Source organism: Blastomyces dermatitidis (assembly GCF_000003525.1).
Source record: "Blastomyces dermatitidis ER-3 genomic scaffold supercont1.1, whole genome shotgun sequence".
Taxonomy (NCBI): Eukaryota; Fungi; Ascomycota; class Eurotiomycetes; order Onygenales; family Ajellomycetaceae; genus Blastomyces; species Blastomyces dermatitidis.
In genome coordinates, this window is record NW_025544774.1 from 2,708,098 (window position 1) to 2,725,544 (window position 17,447).

General features: G+C 46.4%; 6 protein-coding genes across 6 annotated transcripts; 3 read left to right on the plus strand and 3 right to left on the minus strand.

Annotated features, from left to right (window-relative positions):
• Positions 1-1,249: 1,249 nt before the first annotated feature.
• BDCG_00364 (uncharacterized protein) lies at positions 1,250-3,287 on the minus strand. The gene has a single exon (XM_045415882.1). It carries the CDS (start codon positions 3,204-3,206, stop codon positions 1,848-1,850), a length of 1,359 nt encoding a protein of 452 aa, XP_045271721.1. The 5' UTR covers positions 3,207-3,287; the 3' UTR covers positions 1,250-1,847.
• A 16-nt stretch (positions 3,288-3,303) lies between these two features.
• BDCG_00365 (protein GET1) lies at positions 3,304-4,768 on the plus strand. The gene is made up of 3 exons (XM_045415883.1): positions 3,304-3,714; positions 3,791-3,977; positions 4,144-4,768. The coding sequence occupies exons 1-3, from the start codon at positions 3,628-3,630 to the stop codon at positions 4,488-4,490; spliced, it is 621 nt and encodes a 206-aa protein (XP_045271722.1). The 5' UTR covers positions 3,304-3,627; the 3' UTR covers positions 4,491-4,768.
• An 803-nt stretch (positions 4,769-5,571) lies between these two features.
• Positions 5,572-8,018, minus strand: BDCG_00366 (ribosomal biogenesis protein Gar2). The gene is made up of 3 exons (XM_045415884.1): positions 7,713-8,018; positions 6,901-7,627; positions 5,572-6,834 (listed from the first exon to the last, which is right to left on the minus strand). The coding sequence occupies exons 1-3, from the start codon at positions 7,744-7,746 to the stop codon at positions 6,003-6,005; spliced, it is 1,593 nt and encodes a 530-aa protein (XP_045271723.1). The 5' UTR covers positions 7,747-8,018; the 3' UTR covers positions 5,572-6,002.
• Positions 8,019-8,048: 30 nt separating this feature from the next.
• BDCG_00367 (uncharacterized protein) lies at positions 8,049-8,747 on the plus strand (the record flags this gene model as incomplete). Its single annotated transcript, XM_045415885.1, has 3 exons — positions 8,049-8,153; positions 8,216-8,558; positions 8,644-8,747. 3 exons carry the CDS (start codon positions 8,049-8,051, stop codon positions 8,745-8,747), a joined length of 552 nt encoding a protein of 183 aa, XP_045271724.1.
• Positions 8,748-10,210: 1,463 nt separating this feature from the next.
• BDCG_00368 (uncharacterized protein) lies at positions 10,211-11,306 on the plus strand (the record flags this gene model as incomplete). Its single annotated transcript, XM_045415886.1, has 3 exons — positions 10,211-10,549; positions 10,617-11,178; positions 11,245-11,306. The coding sequence occupies 3 exons, from the start codon at positions 10,211-10,213 to the stop codon at positions 11,304-11,306; spliced, it is 963 nt and encodes a 320-aa protein (XP_045271725.1).
• Positions 11,307-11,977: 671 nt separating this feature from the next.
• BDCG_00369 (mitochondrial carrier protein) lies at positions 11,978-17,242 on the minus strand. The gene is made up of 7 exons (XM_045415887.1): positions 16,936-17,242; positions 16,042-16,847; positions 15,912-15,946; positions 15,753-15,826; positions 15,439-15,657; positions 15,018-15,361; positions 11,978-14,940 (listed from the first exon to the last, which is right to left on the minus strand). Exons 2-7 carry the CDS (start codon positions 16,393-16,395, stop codon positions 14,734-14,736), a joined length of 1,233 nt encoding a protein of 410 aa, XP_045271726.1. The 5' UTR covers positions 16,396-16,847; positions 16,936-17,242; the 3' UTR covers positions 11,978-14,733.
• Positions 17,243-17,447: the final 205 nt, after the last annotated feature.

Sequence of the window (17,447 nt, forward strand, 5' to 3'; positions counted from 1 at the left end):
TCACGTGATCTAGTGGGATCGCTAACCGCAACGGCCGTAAGGGCCAACAAAACATTATCTTTGTACAAAGCCACTTTTGTTGGATTTCCGATGCTCCGTTGATCGCATCTCCACCGTCCTTTTCCATAGCCAGCACCATCGCTAACCCTTGACTCTCAACTGCTCTTCTCAGACACACTGTCACTATGGCTCGTGGAAATCAACGTGAGAAGGCCCGCGAAAAGACTCAGAAAGAGCTAGCTGCGCAGGTCCGTGTCTTTTTCCTCTCCGCCTCACTCCCCAGCTCATGTCTTGGGGACGGGGAATTAACCAAGTATATATATATATAGTAAAATCTCATCCCTGACCGAAAACTAATGTATACCTGTCTTTCACTCTTAACAGAAGAAGAAAAACACCCAGTCCGGCACCGAGTACGCCCGTACAAAGGAAGCCCAGGCCGCCATCATGCGCCAGAAGCAAGAAGCAGGTACGTCTGCCTTCGCCCCAACATGCTAAGCTGAATACTCCAAATATCAGATTGACTCTCACTTCCATGTATTCTTATTGCTTTTGCTTTATCTACCTCTGTTTGTACACCTCTCTCTCTCTCTCTCTCTGTGTGTGTGTGTGTGTGTGTGTGTGTGTGTCTGTCCCGGGCCTCTCTCTGCCTCACGTCCAAATTACCTGTCACTTGCAAAAGGGAAGCTCGAAATTAACCCACTTAATCTCAAATAGCAAATGCCAAAAAGGCCGCTGAAGCCGCTGCCGCTGGCAAGAAGAAATAAAGCCAACGCGCGCCGTCATCCGTTTGTCTACCTGACTTCCGACCTGTGGGGAAACGATTGAATAAAATGTGCCTCCCTTAGCCAAGGATACTTTTTTCCTTTCTTAAGCGCGGTTCTAAGCGTGTACACATATATTTTGTATATATATATGTTTTATATGTGTATATGTCTACTTTCCCCCACCACAAACCTTCTCTATCCTGAGATCAGACAAGACCGGTCGATTCAAATTGGCACAATAAACTTGAAGATATACAAGGACAGAGAAAGGTTGTTATGGATTGTGGTGGGGGCGGAGGAGAGAATCAGACAAGTGCAGAAAAGAATGGTTTTGGTTTCCTGACCTTATTAAATGGAATTGTGTATGTGTGCCTTTTGGCTTTTTCTGACATACAAATAAGGGGTGGGAGCTTTAAGAGACAGAGCTTTTCCTTTTTACTCTTTCCAACTTTCTTACGTTCCCTATCTTGAGATGAAATCTAGGCACATGATGAATTAACAATTTTCTTTTTTTCATTATTTCTGTTTTTGTCGTTGTCATCGTTGTTTTGCTTAGCGAAGGCGTCGTGATCCTTACAAACTTTCACTCTTCCCCTTTACCTCAATAAATTCAAGTTTTATATGCGAGCGTCTATCCTACAACCCCCCTTCTTTTTCACGTTTTCAACTTTGATTCCCCTTTTGAACGACTCAGTTATAGTACTACGCCCAAATTTGGAGATATTGCCAATTGTCAAGATGTGATTCGGTTTTCAATGCTTGTGCATTTTCTCACCTCACCTTTTCCACGAGTTTAGGCTAATATACCCTGGCGCAACGGACTGTACTGTACTGGAACTGTTATTATTAGCTACCGTTGCTTTTTATTATCTGTTAGCAGAAAACTTGATAATGCCAAGGCAGCTGTTGGTTTAGAATCAAGTCAACTTTCTTCCCCTCCTTTTTTGATTGACGCTGGAGGAGTTATGCTAATTGCTTTATCATCATAACGCAGTAAGCAAGCTGCCTAGGCTGTTGCTTAAATGCGAGGAGCCAGCGAGGGAATGAATGTTACTCCCATTTCATAATTATTTGGTGGCTTCAGCCATTGTCATTTACAATCGTCGCGGCATTCCGCTTCTGCGACGTTTGCATTCTACGAATCCATATCTTCCAACGTTTATTGGAATGTGAAGAGAAGGGAGGGTTTCCGGTAGCGGTAGTGACGCCAGCAGCAGGAGCAGGAGCAGTGCCAGGACAATTTATGTCGTCCACAGTAACATCACCACGCTCAGCGTCTGGCCCTCCAGACTCCCTAGTCAGCCAATCAACATCAACCCCAAACTTCTTCATAGCAAGATCCACAAAGATCCACAACCCCTCTCCATCCCATGAAACTTCCGCGCCCAATAGTGCAGTTTTATCCACAATCGTCTTCCTCAATGTACTCGCATCACCATTATCCTCATCCCCATCCCCATCGGCCTCTCCCACAACCTCCAACAACCAAAGCAAAAGGCTCCAAGCAGAAATATCCCGCCGGTGCGAATATGCAAGACACCATGTATGCACCGTTCCAAGAACCATCCTCGCAAGGACTCCTAGCCGTATTATTGCCGATTGCTGCAGTCCCGTCGTCGTGGTAGTCGCCAATAGTACCTGACATCGGGCAGCCGCAAGAGCATCGGCGAATAACCCCATAAACTCTCGGAGGTAGCTAAACGCGTAATAATTTTTCGGGTGATGCGTGCCCGCCTGTAGCACGATGGACACTTCATAGTTTAGGATCTGGTTCACGGCAGCATTGGTATCAGTATCAGCGCCATAATGCGGCAAATGATGCGAGCCAGCAAATGCTGCAACGGGGTCATCGCGGCAGAGGTCCAAAAGCTGCATCATGGTCCATTTCCGGTGGTACCATAACACGGGAGATTTCGTGTGACGGTGGAGTGGAGAGCGGAGGATTGTTGTAGTAAATGAGATTTCGGTGTGCAAGGTGGAGAGGTATTGGTTTGCGGGGGTGGGGCATTGTGATTGGGTTTCTTCTTTCAATGAGCATAATCTGCGCTTCCGCCAGTTACAGGCGGTTAGGTGTTCGGAGTCAAGGAGGAGGAGGATTTCAGTTTGGGGGAGGAGGCATTGGGGGGAGGAATGGAGGTTGGTGTTCGCTCCGGGTGGAAATTGAAGGGCGTCATCGAATGATGCTTTTGGCGCGCTATGCCTTTGACTCCTGCTAGGTTCGGATGTCTTGAGTTCCTGCTGTAGTGTGGGGAGGGAGAAGAATATTTGCCGTGCTTTTATGAAGCATTGTACAAGGGCTTTCTTGCTGATGCCTATCTCATTCCCCTCTTGAAGGAGGTCACCGAAGCCATCAGGAAGGAAGTGGATGTCGAAGATTTGATTGCCTCTACTCTCGAGGAGCTTGGTTAGGGTCTCATGATAATTCTGGGGCGAGGACATTTGGATATAAAAAGATCTATTTCTAGACTTAGGAAGTCATTGGGTGTCTGTAAAGTGAGGAGATGTGTATACACATCGAGGTATTCGGAGGTTGTGGGGGAGATCTTGCTGCACCAGTTATCACGTGGAGTATAGCTGGCCCAAGCTCCCTCAGTCCAGACAAACAAGACAAACAGAAACTTCGCCAACTTCCTTGTCGAAGACAACTCAACAGCAGAAAATCGTCGCAAGTGCTTCATTGTCCAGAGCAATGAAATACTGAATTCCCATGAGAGGACGCTGGAGAACCGCATCGCCACCTCGATCACTTCTTCAGCAACCAAATGCCAAAGCTTCATTCGTTCGCAACCCCGTTGAGCGCATCTCCATCCGCTCCCCGATCATTCCTCTTTAGCCCAACTACAAGGCATATTTCGCGAAAATGCCCTCACTACTCATCACCATCCTGTTACTTAACATCGTAATATATGTGATTAATACGATTGGTGCAGCTACAATAGATAGCTTGGTGCGAATGCGCCCCTCCCTCCTTCTCTCCATGCTCTAGAAAATAGCAAAAAGCTAATGGATGCATTCCTTCGCAGCTATGGCTCTTTTATATCAAGCTGCCCACAGGCACCTCACATATGGCCCGGGAACAGCGCCGGTTGAAAAGAGAAGTTATACAACTTAAGCGCGAAATGAACGCAACCAGTTCACAAGATGAGTTTGCGAAATGGGCCAAGTTGAGACGGAGACATGATAAGGCGTTGGAGACATATGAAGCTAAGAGTATGTTTGAATGCATTACGCTCTTCATATCATTCTTTTTGGACCCGCCCGTTGTTTTTTGTGCCGAATGAAGAGAGAAAAAAATAGGACTCGAGACGTGCTCGAAATCCCAGCACAAAAACAAATATACACCATTCTGACCTAGTAAAAAACGGGAAACCAACAGACAACGAACTCACCCAATGCAAATCCTCCTTCGACATGACTGTCAAATCCGTCCGCTGGGCAGCCACTTCCGGGCTAATGCTCTTCCTGCAATTCTGGTACTCCAAAAGGCCGATTTTCACTTTGCCGCCAGGATGGATTCCTTGGCAGGTGCAGTGGGTGTTGTCCTTCCCCCGTGCGCCGATGGGTACTGTGAGTATACAGATCTGGGGCGGCGCGTGCGCTACTGTTGTTGCATTGGTCGGAGATGCGGTGGGAGCTACTATGGGATTTGTATCCGCGTCGAAAAAGGAGGGAATGAAAGTTGGAGCAGGTGTGGGAGAGAAGGAAGGCAAGAAAAGCCAGTGAGTGGCAATGGATGTCTACGATAAAAGGAAATTTATGCTATGTTTTGTTTAGTTGCATGCCATGTATATACATACCATACACGATGTTCATGTCTGATTTACATACCAAACTAATGATACTTTTGAAAAGAGAATAAAAGTAGTAAAAACGTAAGGTCATTTAATTCTGCTAATCCAAATATTCAGCCGTGCGGAGTAAGTTTAAATATACACATATCTTCATGTCCATCAGATTATATTTTAATCATTTGAGTCTTCAACAGCTCTGATGAGCCTCAGTGCTTGACTCTATGATGCGAATCATCACGTGAACCGAAAAAAAATAGAAGATAAAAAAAACCCAATGAGGTCCCAGAACAAGAATATAATAACCAAAGTAATAAGTCTGGCCCATCCGACAAGGCTTCTGCAATGAGGCCCCTTTAATCTCCGTACTTTACAGGACGGAAAATGAAACGAAACCATCACCGCCGCTTTCCATAAGCTACAGACCTTTGACATTAAAAAAAGTGGTGAACTCCTCGCCTCAAGAATAAGCCCCATCGAGTTACCCGGCTCCACACACATATAATAATAATACACGCGGGAAACCAAGCAATCGCATGACTATCGAACCACGACGAATAGCAACCTCCCCCTCGCCAAAAGACCCCGCCCCATCTAAACCACCATTGTTTCCTCCACAGAATAAAACATCTGAAGAGTCGGGCTAGGACGGAGACGAGCCCTTCCTCTCCCTCGAGAGAAAAGAGGAAGGGAAGGGAAAAGAGGCGTAAGCCGCTATGAAAAATGCTTCTATGGCGGCGCGTTTCCGCAGTGCCTGGCTTGTTGCATGAGGAACCCTCGCGGTTTTAAGACGAGGGCGCAGGGTGTCCGGGGACTTTCTCCCAAAGCTAGGAGTAATGGTATGAAGAAGAAAGACTTCTTCTGTGCGTAAGCTTTGAATGCGATTCTTTGAGCGAGGAGTTGGGGAAAGAAGAAGAGGAGAGGTTTTCGAATTTTTTTTTTTTTTTTTTTTTTCGTTATGGCCTAGTGGACTAGGACAAATATGGTTAGTGTATTGTTCACGTGACATGGTCTTGGCAGTATGAAGTTGGATATCTTATTTTTTAGCAATGAAGAATGAAGGATACGACTCGAAAATGGTGTTTCGTAGGGTTTTGCTAGATTACAAGTTACAATCAACCGTCCTTTTCCCTTCGTTTGGACCAAAGCTCGGAGACAGTAATGGTAGCACTAACCACCGTTGATATCCGCAATTGTAGCTCCGTTTGAACACACATAGACAATGCATATATAACAGGCTGAGCAGTTGGAAAAAGGAGGAAATACAGTCCTACATTCCTCAAAACAAAAGGTTTCTAAATACTTAACCACAGATAAATATATAAGTATACACACAGACAAGAACTCCAAAGAAATTTAAAAAAGCTTGCAAAAAAGAAGCCCCTTCAACCGGTCACATAACCAAGGATCAAAATCAAACTCAAGGCCAATCTCAAAGCATCCTTTTCTATGCCTTGCTCTTCTTCCCCTTGGACTTTCCTCCCTTCTTCTCGGATTTCCCTGCAGTTGCAGGGCTGGCTTTACCCTCCCTACCCTTTGCCGGTTTCTCAGGGGTATCCACCACTGCCTTCTCCTTCTTCGGGGTAGATTTACCTTCCTTCTTCTTCTTCTCCACCTCGCCAGTCCTTTTTGCCTCCTTTACAGGAGGAGTATCCTTCTTCTCTTTCTCCTTCTTGGCCTTCTTCGGAGTAGTCTCCGCGTCAGCAACATGTCCATTGGGCTTGTCTGTATCCTTTGTCGGAGCTTCAATGGCAGCAGGCTGTTCTTGTTTATCCGCAGATGGCTCCTTTTCCACACCATCAATTGCTCCCTGTTCCCCCTCCCCGGCGACCGCAACAGGAACCTCATCGACCCCCTTCAACGCCGGCATCTCAAACTCATAACCAAGCACCTTCATCTTCTCTGCCCTGGCAGCTCTCCTCACCTCCTCCTGTTCAATCTTCTTAGACCACTGCTGCCTCGTCTTCCCCGCATCCATTCTACGCCTCTCAATAACATTCCACGGCGTCCTTTTGAATCGTTTGTTCGCTCCCTTCCACAGCTCCGGATGGACACGTTCCTTGGGTACGTACTTACATTTCAAAATGTGACCGAACATGAGATAGTTGTCCATCGTATCAGCGACGACTCTGGCGACAGAGTCGGAGGCGAACTCGATGAATGCGAAGTGCTTGGATCTACCTGTAGTGCGGTTGCGGGATAGGCGGAGTTGAGTGATGGGGCCGAATTGGGAGAAGTAGGCGCGCATTTCGTGCTCGTAGAAACCGTGCGGAACGCGGCTGTAGTATAATTGTTGTTAGTTAATAATTCTCTATTTGTAGGAGTTAGTTATATATGCAGCTTACCCAACGTAAATGGTGCCTGGCTCCTCCGCTTCCGTGGTGTTCTTCTTCATCTTACGCAGCTTCCTCTTCATCTGCTTTGCATCTGGGATGGCGGGGACCCCTTTTCCAGGCTCAAATCCTTCGTCCCCAGATATGTCTTCGTCACCGCTGCTTTCAAACCCCTGGATCAAGGCAGTAGTTTGGTCATCATCTCCTTCCCCTTCGCTTCCCTCGTTCTCATCCTCCGCAATTTGCCTAGAGATTTCCTTGGAAGCTTCTGTGACATCTTTGCTCTCCTTGCTAGATTTACTAGCGCTCAATGATTCCTTTCCAGAATCAGCTTTCGTGGCAGTTTTCTTAGCAGCAGAAGGAACTGATGGCCGAGGAACCTCAGCAGCCTTCTTTGACTTTTTCTTGCTAGGTTTTTCGGCCGCGCTACTCTTAGACTTTGCAGCAGCAGGTGAAGATGTGACAGACTTTTTCTTGCTCTTCTCGCGATCGCCCTCTTCCGCTTCGTCATCGCTCAGAAAGTCCGCAGCACGTTTTCGAGGCCGGATCTGTCTCGCAGGTTCGCTAGTAACCTTGACAGGAACAGACTTGGGCAAATCACTATTGGTGGCCTCTGCTGCCTTGGGCTTCTTTAGAATTGGCTTGGGGACATCCTCCTGAACCTTAGCTGGCTTAGATGTCGACTTCTTGGACTTCTTCGACGGCGGGTCCGCAGTAGTTTGGGCTGAGACTATGGCAGCTACGAAAAAACAAATTCGTCAGTGCCGGAAAAAAATAAAAATGGAAACGAAGAAGTAGGATCACACAACAACCAATAAACTAACCCTTGCGCTTTTTGTCTTTCTTCTCTACGGCCATTGTGTCAAGCGGAAGGGGCCGTTGGGGAAAATTGGGGTGCAGTTGAAACCTGGCGTTGTATGAGTTTGGTGGGATACGTTTTGAAATATTATGTACTCCGTAGATTATTTTTTCTTTTCGCAAATGGTTGCCAAGACATCCGCTGTAGCTCCAATAATGGATCTCTTTGGTTTGGGCCAAGACTCAACGCAGTTTAGCGCCACTCTAGCTAAAGACTTAAGAGATTCCACCGCCAACCTCTTTATTATTAGGGACAGGTTAGTGAACGAGACGTCCTGTATGCCTGCAAACACATATACAGGATGGGCAAGAGGAAACGGTCCAAGAAGAAGCCTCTTACCCAGGAGGAAATATGGGACGATTCTGCTCTGATCCAATCATGGGATGACGCTGTCGAAGAATACAAGGTACGAAGCTCCCCTGTCCACGTGATGTGATGCCTTTCTAACACCCTATGTTTCAAAATCAGCTCTATCACAGCATCCAGGCGAGGGGTGAGAACGTGGATGAGATCCTGAGAGCAGAGGAAGCCAAGGCTCGTGCTGAGGATGATGAAGCTGCTGTTAAAGGCGCCCATGACGAACTTGCAGCTGGGACCCAGCCAGATGGTCAACCTGAGGCTGAGGCTAAGTCTGCCTATGAGGAGGCCAATGATCAAGACATGGAGATGACAGGAACAGGGCTTCATGGAGAGCATGGAGACCAGCAGGAGGCCCCTGGCGCCAAGTCAAACCCAGAACCAAACCGCACCACCAGCGGAATATTCGCCAACATGCCACAGCTTGTCTCGCAGGGTGGAAGTGATTCGTCTGGTCAGTTCCTCCTCCTACTCTTTTACCTGTCTCATGTCACATAGTGTGGCTGAGCGAAGCATTAAACTAAATTTGAAATTCTCAGGTGCAGACGAAGGATTAAGAAATCTTATGATGGCATGGTACTTTGCCGGTTACTACACGGGTCTCTATGAAGGACAGCAACGGGGAACAAATCAGCGCTTGTGATGTTATTGATTTAAGTCTGTACCGTAAGGCAGATGATCGCTGGCGGCCCTACAGCTAAGACGGTTAATATATGGTGGCTAAGCCAAGCTGAGTCAACGTTCCATATCCGAGACAGGAACAGTTCCAAATCGAAGTATGGGAAGGGTGTTCTACAAATGGCAATCCATCCACTGGGTTTACGTACCTACTTCTGGGATATTACCCGAAGCGGGAGACTGGAGGATGCCAAATCAGGCTCCAGACTAAATTGAGATGTTGGAGTGTGATTTTTAATCCAAGAACGGATGATGGGGAAGGCATGGATGACGCTCCCGGGGCCGTCAGCTAGAATCACGGTCTGGGTAGCTGTAGCAAGGGACATTAAAAGGCATGAGCGATGCCTATGGGCGATCTGGATAACTTAATGACTATCCTTCACCCGAGTGTGGCGCCTAGCTGCACATGGCATTATAATGGAAACGATCACTGCTACCCCTGGAGTCGAAAAAAATATCAGTATTTTGTGGATGCCATGACATGTACTGTACATGCACGATATAGTTGAAATAACATCTTGTTGTACATGCATATCGGCCAATTACACAAGAAATAACTTAATTAGCCGGCGTTCTTTTTGGTGTGGCTGTTAGCCTGAATTGGGATCTATGTTTTCAAGGTATGAGTGGATTGGTATATTAACCGCTCCAGGCTCCGCTTAAAACTTCACACAACACAAATACCAAGAAAATCCGCATCAGATACCCTTTAATCAACTGCAGAAAAGAATTGCGAGTCCCCCAGCATTGCAAAGCTAGACCGTAATGCCATACTTTATTTAACTCCCGATGTGTAGCGTCCCTCGCGTGGCTGGGGGTTTGGGTGCACTCGAAACGTTGAAGCTCCAGCATGATACACTACTCGATACATCTTCAACCTCACCATCGTCAGACCTCCCCAGATCCGCCTCCCATCCAACCCAAATTGGAACAAGCAGGAGCATGAACTACGCAAAAGAGCCAGCTAGGCGGTTTGATGTCGGCGTCCTTTGGGAAACCCCTTAACTTTCAAATTCCCAAATTCCTATGCCGCCTACAGATTCATGCCAGAATTTAAACGATGCCCTCCGCCGCCCTGGGTCTCTGCTACTTCTTGGTTCCTATTTATTCTCATCTTTCAAGTGTTCGCACCTTTCTATATTTTCCTGTGCTGTTTCTTATGCTATATTTACTTTCTTCCTTCTTGTCTTTCCAGGAAGCTCAAAGGTTGTTGTCACTCATTCGATTAAAACGTTGCTTGCAGCCATTCACGAGCAGGACCTCGTCCGGTCATTTAAATATCTCATATCTCGTCTACCTATATTTTTCGTATACCTATTTACCCAGCTTAAAGGTTTTAATATTGCTGCTTTTGAATTTTTTTCGATTCCTTAACCGAGTACGCAGAAAAAGCAAGGAGAAATCTACGAGAGATTTGATATCCAAAAAATGGCACGATTATTCACTTTGGTTTCGCTCGTTGCAGCCGCAGCCGCATCCAACCACGCTGGTGAGGGCGTAGGTCTCCCGTTTGTTCTGGGAAGCGGTGGTGAACGTGGAGTTGGCGTCGGTGTCGGACCCCAGCATGGCGGTGGGGGAACTGGAAACCATCGCGATGTTTTTTTGGGAGGTGGAAACCAGCACAATATTATAGGAAAGGGGGGGTTTAATGGTCACCATGCACCTGGACAATCCATCAGTGTTACTATCATAACAACCAATGTTGGCGGTGGTGCGAAGCATCAAGTTTGGAACGAACCCCCAATGCAAAGAGGCAGAGAACATCGGGTATGTGATCGCTTTACGATATATAAAGATACCACCACCGTGCCACTGACTCGGTTCTCCATTATAGGTTATTGTTGGTGGTGAAGCTGGTCTTATATTTCAGCCAGAAACCGTAAACGCTGCTATCGGCGACATGGTGATCTTCGACTTCATGTCCCAAAACCACACCGCGACCCAATCCACCTTTAATCAACCATGCGTCCGGATGGCCCAAGGTATCGACTCTGGATTCATGCCAAATCCTAACAACACTGTGAACCCCGCGCCAAACATGCAGTTCCAAGTTACCACGCTGGACCCGGTGTGGATGTTCTGTGATCAAGGCAGGCACTGTGAGCAAGGAATGGTATTCAGCATCAACCCTACCGCCGAGAAATCGCAGGCACGATTCAAAGAGCTCGCCATGGCCGGTGACGCTGCTGTTCCCTCGCCTCCCTCTGCTGGAATCGGAGGTGGTAATGCCAGTGTTGTGTCTGCCACCCCGACTCAGGACATCACCACACCTCAAGCAACCATTGCTTTCGGAGACGGCCAGATGGGATCCGGAGATGCTTGCTCTTGCTCCTGCCTCTGTGGTATGGAATCGTGGCCTCAAGGCGTCGGCCTCAACTCCCAAGGCGGACTACCTGGTATGCCTTCTCCTTATTTACCCTATCTACCTCCGTGTCAAACAGGGCTAACAAAACTACAAACAGGCACTATCCCTATGCCGCAATCGTCTCCACTCAAGCGTGGCGTCGAGCCTCTCGATTTTTAAAAAAAAATTTCGATTAAATATATATTAGTCACAAAAAGGTCTCTAGATCCCATCAATATATGCAAATGGGAGCGCATGAGACTGAGAGAGAAAGAGAAGCCCTATCTCCCTCCCCTTGCCTCCCAACGACGGCGAATCCTTTAGGCGCCCATGTTAATACAGCAGTGGACGCAAAAAAAACTAGGGAGATAAAATTCCAATACCGTAGGAACGAGATTATAAAAAAATAAATAAAATAAAATAAATAAAAAAATAAAAAAATCTCCCCGAGCGTTAGCCCTGCCCTGCTGGTTCTAGTATGCAGAATTCAGATGTTAGGCTTCCCTCCCAAGGCGAGCCTTTAAGGGAGGAATGCCAACAAGAGCACCTCCAATATCTTCGACTCTTCTCGTCCTATTCAGCTCTCTATATTCCTCAACTCTGTTTTGTAATAGAAAACATAAACTTTTTATGACAAATTTCTCATTTTTTTCCCTTCGTTTCTTTCTCCCCCTTACAAACTCGCTCTTGTTTTACGTCCTTCGTGTGTTTATGATATGTGTATTCATTCCTCGTGCCCACCATGCCATGTACTGTTATATGCCGTTCACTTAATTCATTTACCTTTTTTTTTCTCTTTTTGTGCAATGCTCTTTTTGGGGCCCAAATGATGATGTATTTAATTACCCGCCCCCGCATACATATATAGATATATTTATACATATACCGCTACACAAAATCCATGGCCTATGTCCCTTATCAGAGATAATACATATTGTACTCAGCATTCAGTTTGTTTCCCCTCCTTCTCGACTGTGCCATGGCTTCATCTACGAGATACGAGATGGCCCACAATTAACCAGAAGAGCTTGAGGCGAAAAAAGAAGTCAACCGAAGGACATACTATGCGTACACTATTTTTATGCCACATTTGTAGTTGATACGGCGGCACATTCAACAATAAAAGGCATTGTTATTATTGCTATCCGAATTAAATCTGAAGGAAGAAATACTAGGCGGTGGTGAGACCGATATGGTTTCGGAGTTGAGTAACTACTTCCTTGGCTACCACGACTTGAATGCTTGATGGCGTTGAGATATGCCGGGGCTGCGAGGAACAAGGAACGTACATGATGGCGCAGCAACATCTTCTTCCAAGGGTACCAGCCGGTTATACTTAATTCATGCCATAACTAACGGTAGGACTCCTAAGGGAAGGGTACTAAAAAGCACTCTTTTAGTATGGCCAATGGGCCAGTGAGTTCGAATGAAAGAGGGCAAGAAGAAGTAAAAATCAAATCAATTCGTTTCTAACACGCTTTAACAACTTATATAACAAACGCTGGACAAATGTTGCCTTGATATGTATCTCCAACTCAATTTGACACGTCATCCTCCACAGAAGTAAATAAAGGAAAGGTAGACGCAACACGAGAGAGACGAAAAAATCAAAAGAAGAAAAGAGCAATTCTTGCTTTCTACTCTTCCTATTTTTTTCTTTTTTTCTTTTTGCTGTTGGCATGACTTTTGACCTCGAGACATCATTGTGAAAGGACGGACGAGACTTCGATGATGCCGTGCTTTTTTCCCTTATCTCTTCCTTTTATTCCTCTGCTTCCTCCACTATCATCGTGGAGCTTCAATTTTCATATCATTTTCCCTATGTATATCTATGATCTCGAGTCGCAGGCTCCAGCAGGTGCTTCTCGCGAACGACAGTAGCATAACACCGAGGAAGAATTTCCTAGTAGGAAAAGAGGCTTTGCGAAATAGAGCAAGCCGTGGGATGGAATGTGAGGGGAGCTAGACGGATGCTAATAGTCTTATGCCCCGTTCGAGCTGGAATGGTTTTATGAGTAGTTGCTTTATTGTCCGAGGCAAGTAACTGGGCTGCATTGACGAGATTCCCTATTGTAAACTCCGTTGTGGATTTGGGAGAGGGGGCAACGAAATCGTCGCTGAGACAAATAAACGAAATGATTTTCGTGAAATTTTTGGGCTTTGGTTTTTGCCCATTTGGTTCTGCCTCTGAAGTAAAAATACACATCGGTCACCTTTGAAGGGTCCACGACCCAATTCCCAATTGGCTACCAGGCATGTAAGAGAAAAGGAAATAAAAGTAGAGGGAAAAAGGCTAGGAATGTAGAGTTTATATATATTTATGCCCAAAAAGCGAACCCATCAATCGACTCGTCAGGCAGCCAAAATTATTCAAATATAACTTGACAACCAAACAACAGCTGGGATTAGAACGGGCATATCCTAAGATTTGTTCTCGGTCTCTTCTGTAATTTGTAGAGGTAATAGAGGCAAAAATAGGTTATTGCGAGAATAACTACCAGAACAAGGGCATGTCGGAGACCTGGAAATATGTATGGGGAAAAAAAAGAAGAGAAGAAAAAGAAATAGGAGAAATTGGAAAATTGGAAAATTTGAGGATAAGAGGATTGAGTGGTAATTTAACTATTAGCTAAGCAGGGTGATGATCACGTGGAAGTGGAGATGGTTCGAGATGAGTGCAGGAGCCAATAGCCAATGACGTAACAACAACCTTGACTCAGCAGCTAAATATAAAACACATAACCAAAACTATCATTTGCGATTGTACCTGTATATACTCATATATATTATATATATATAGTTAAAGTACAATGATAACCTGCACCGACACCAGTAGCAGCACAGCACTCCCGGAGAAGCGTCCAAGGTCGCAGAACAAGTCGGATACAAAATATGTAAAAAAGAAAAACAAAAAAAACGGCTGTATCATAAGGCTTCTAAATGAGCTGTGAGGTTATGCAAAAAAGACATGTAAAAAGTAAAAGTATGTAAAGGAGAAGAGGAGAAGAAAAAAAGAAGGCAAGATAACAATATCAGGCCAGAAGGGCAAGGGACAGAAAATTCATACCCGTGATCATACCCATGATCCCGTCACACCGTAAGAAAAACATAAAAACATAAATCACACCCGGGACACCGTGAATAGGGTAAAATAAGACAGGAGGAGAAGAGGAAGATGTGGGAAGCAAGCAGGATCATGTTCAGCAAAGATTTTCTTTCACTGAGTGGAGAAAGGAAATAAGAGAAGTGAAGAAGAAGATTGTGACGGTTCAGAATGGGAAGGGATATGGCTATGCTTAAGCTACTTCCTGGTAGCCGCAGGCAGAATCAGAAAAAGTAGGAAAATAAATCGGAGAAGAAAATATCAAAGGAAAATATTGTAAGCATGGGGAAAGGGGTAATGGGTAAAAAGTAAACGTAAAAGTTTCTGATATATGTCCATCCACCTCGCCTCGTCTCTGACCTCCTCTTACCTTCCTCTCTGTTTGATTTTGGTATGCCGATTTGGTTGTACGTCTGCCCATTCCAACAGACATACCAGCATGCACACAGAAGCCAGAAAGAAGAGAAAGCCACAAAACATCACCAAACGACAGCGACCGCCGCCTCACGCCTCAAGCTGGTTAATCCGAACTTTCAGATACTCAAACGTTGTCAGGAGAATCATATTTTGAAACGCCGTCCGCGCGATCGAGACCGACATGCCCTTATACATAGACGAGCGCGCCGCGGCCATCGACGCCTCGCCGATCTCCTTAGATTTACCTAGTAGGATGCACTGCGCCCGTGTCTTTTTGGTGTCTAGTGTATATGTCTATATAGCATATGTCAATAATAGGTACTAGTGGGAGTGATATAACATATGGGACACCATAGATAGGGTTCACTCACGCATATCCAAGGAATAACCCCGGATAACGCCCCCGCCGCCATTGGCGCGCCAAAGGGTGACTGTTGATCGCCCAAGTAAGTGGAGATGAGTTGCTTGGCGGTCTCGTAGATGCCAAAGTAGAGTCCGGTTCCGATCGTATCGCGAATTGCGTGCAGGCGTACACCAGTGTATAGGCCGCGATAGCCATGGCGGGAGACGATTTGCTTTATGGCGTCGATGGTGCCGAGGCGAGGCATGCCACGGAGGGATGTGTGGCGGTTGGTGGCCGTTCCAGCTATCGCGTGCGATCTGTTTGCCATGAGGACAGAGGTTTGGACGACATTTTTAGCTAGCTCGAAGGGACCTGGGGAGGGGGTTAGAATGATGGGTTACTTTTTTACATTAAAAAAGGGGATAGAAGAGGGGGAAGGGAGCACGTACATGCAAGAGGGGTGGCGGCAAGTCCAGCAACCATTCCAGCTATTGTAAAACAGGACACAGTGCCGAGAGTGGGGAGGCTTCCTGGGGTATTGTATAGCACCAGGGGTGCTTCTCCAGTCATCCTCTCAATGGCATCGGAGAGGGCGTACTTGGCCTTTTGGTATACCGTAAAGTTTGTAACACGGACAAACGTGACGCTGACCATGGGCGGTAAAGCTCCTGTGTTCAAGAGTAAGAATAAGAATTCAGCCTTTTCCTTTGGGAAAGCCAACTAGTTTATCCCGATTCTACGGCTACTACAAGGACAAACAAACCTGCAGTATACCCTCTAAAGCCCTCCGTACGCCAGATATAGCGAGCGCAGTCGGTGAGGCCTCGAAAATCATGACTTGAGAGTGTAAAATAATAGATAGTTAGACTACGGCACAGCAGAAAAGTACAAAGCGGAGGGTGTATGGGCGCGGACTACTCACGTTTGCATGCGAGTTTTGAGGTTTTCCAACGGAGTCTAGGAAACACAAGAAAGTCAATTTATCTGCCCTGATCTATTTATAAAAGAACTCATGTTCATTCATACATAATACACAAGAGTAGGAGCCATACCACAGAGAGTGTTGCAAATATAGTCGAGGCCGCAGAGGCAGCCTGGGTTCTGTACTGTTTCAACAAGCGGTTTCGCGTGGGTTCGTCCATGTTCCATATGCCATAGGGCATCTTAGCGTTTGAAGCTGGGGACGAGGCTACAGCGATAGAGGAGGATAAGGGAGAGGATGATGATGCTGATGAGGAGGACGAGGATGCGGAGGCGGAAGACGACGGAACCAGCGACGAAGGCAACGGCGATGACGAAGACGCAGCAACAGTGGCCGGGTTGATGGTGGCATTGTTGATAGTCTTCTGGTGTTGTTGTTTTTGTTGTTGCTGCTGTTGCTGCTGTTGTTGTAGTGATGGCATCATTCTGTTTCCCTTGTTTTATTTTTCTTCCTTCCCTTCACTCAGCGCGAGGACTATAGGGGCAGGTTGTATAAGCTGTCGGTGATGATGGTTTCGTCGCAGCTGACTATCTCAGGGCCATGGACCGGAGAATCCGATGGAACGCAAAGTGGTCTCTCAGCAAAAGGAGTGAGCAGACCTCTCAGCGTCCCACAACTGTCCATTGAGCGTGCTGGCAACCAGTATTTACTTTTGGTTAGGGAAAAAAAAAATTCCACAAGTCTTCTTAATTCCAAGGTAAGGGAGAAAGAGATGGAATCGGCTCCGGAGCGTGAACTAGATTTTCTTGAGGCTCGACTTCCAGGAGTAGGGTGTATATATATATTAAAAAAACGAGCTCTACATGGGGTAGACTTTAGGCGGATATGGGAGCTCGAGCGGGAGCGGCGGGAAAGCAGGGATGGCGAAGACGAAACCTGAGCACAATTCAGTCAATGAGAAAGATTCCTGACAGATGGTCAGTCAGAAAGTAGAGGGGATGACATAGAAAGGATATATACACACGAGGTAGTGGTGACGGTGAGGCTTGGTGGATGGGATGGGGTGGATAGGTAGTAAGTAAGTAAGTAGGTAGGTGGCGGAGGGAGGGGAGGTAAGGGAGCTATTAGCGGGGTGTGAAGCAAGCAATTGAAGGATCTAACCAAGCTTTCCAGAGCTGATTGTAGGAAACTAGAAAGCAGTGGGCTGTTTGAGAAGGAAGATACAAAGCTCTCTCTCTCTTTCTCCCAGGCAGACACCACGCTCGATCGAGAGGTGATTCCGCAAAAGACAGACCAAGAAAGTGGGAGATCAACAGACAGCAGAACAGAAGAACAGCAGACAAGCAGAACAAGCAGACGAACAGCGGGCAGAACTCACCCGCAGAACCTAGTCCCAACTGGGCTAGCTGACTAAGGCCGCCTGGACCTGGGCCTCGAAGCCAGTGCCAAAGCCAATCACATCCATTTTCTGACAACCATTTCCTTGATTAGGCCGTCACGCTATTCCACTTCAGGACTAGATTTGTGGCTTTGAGT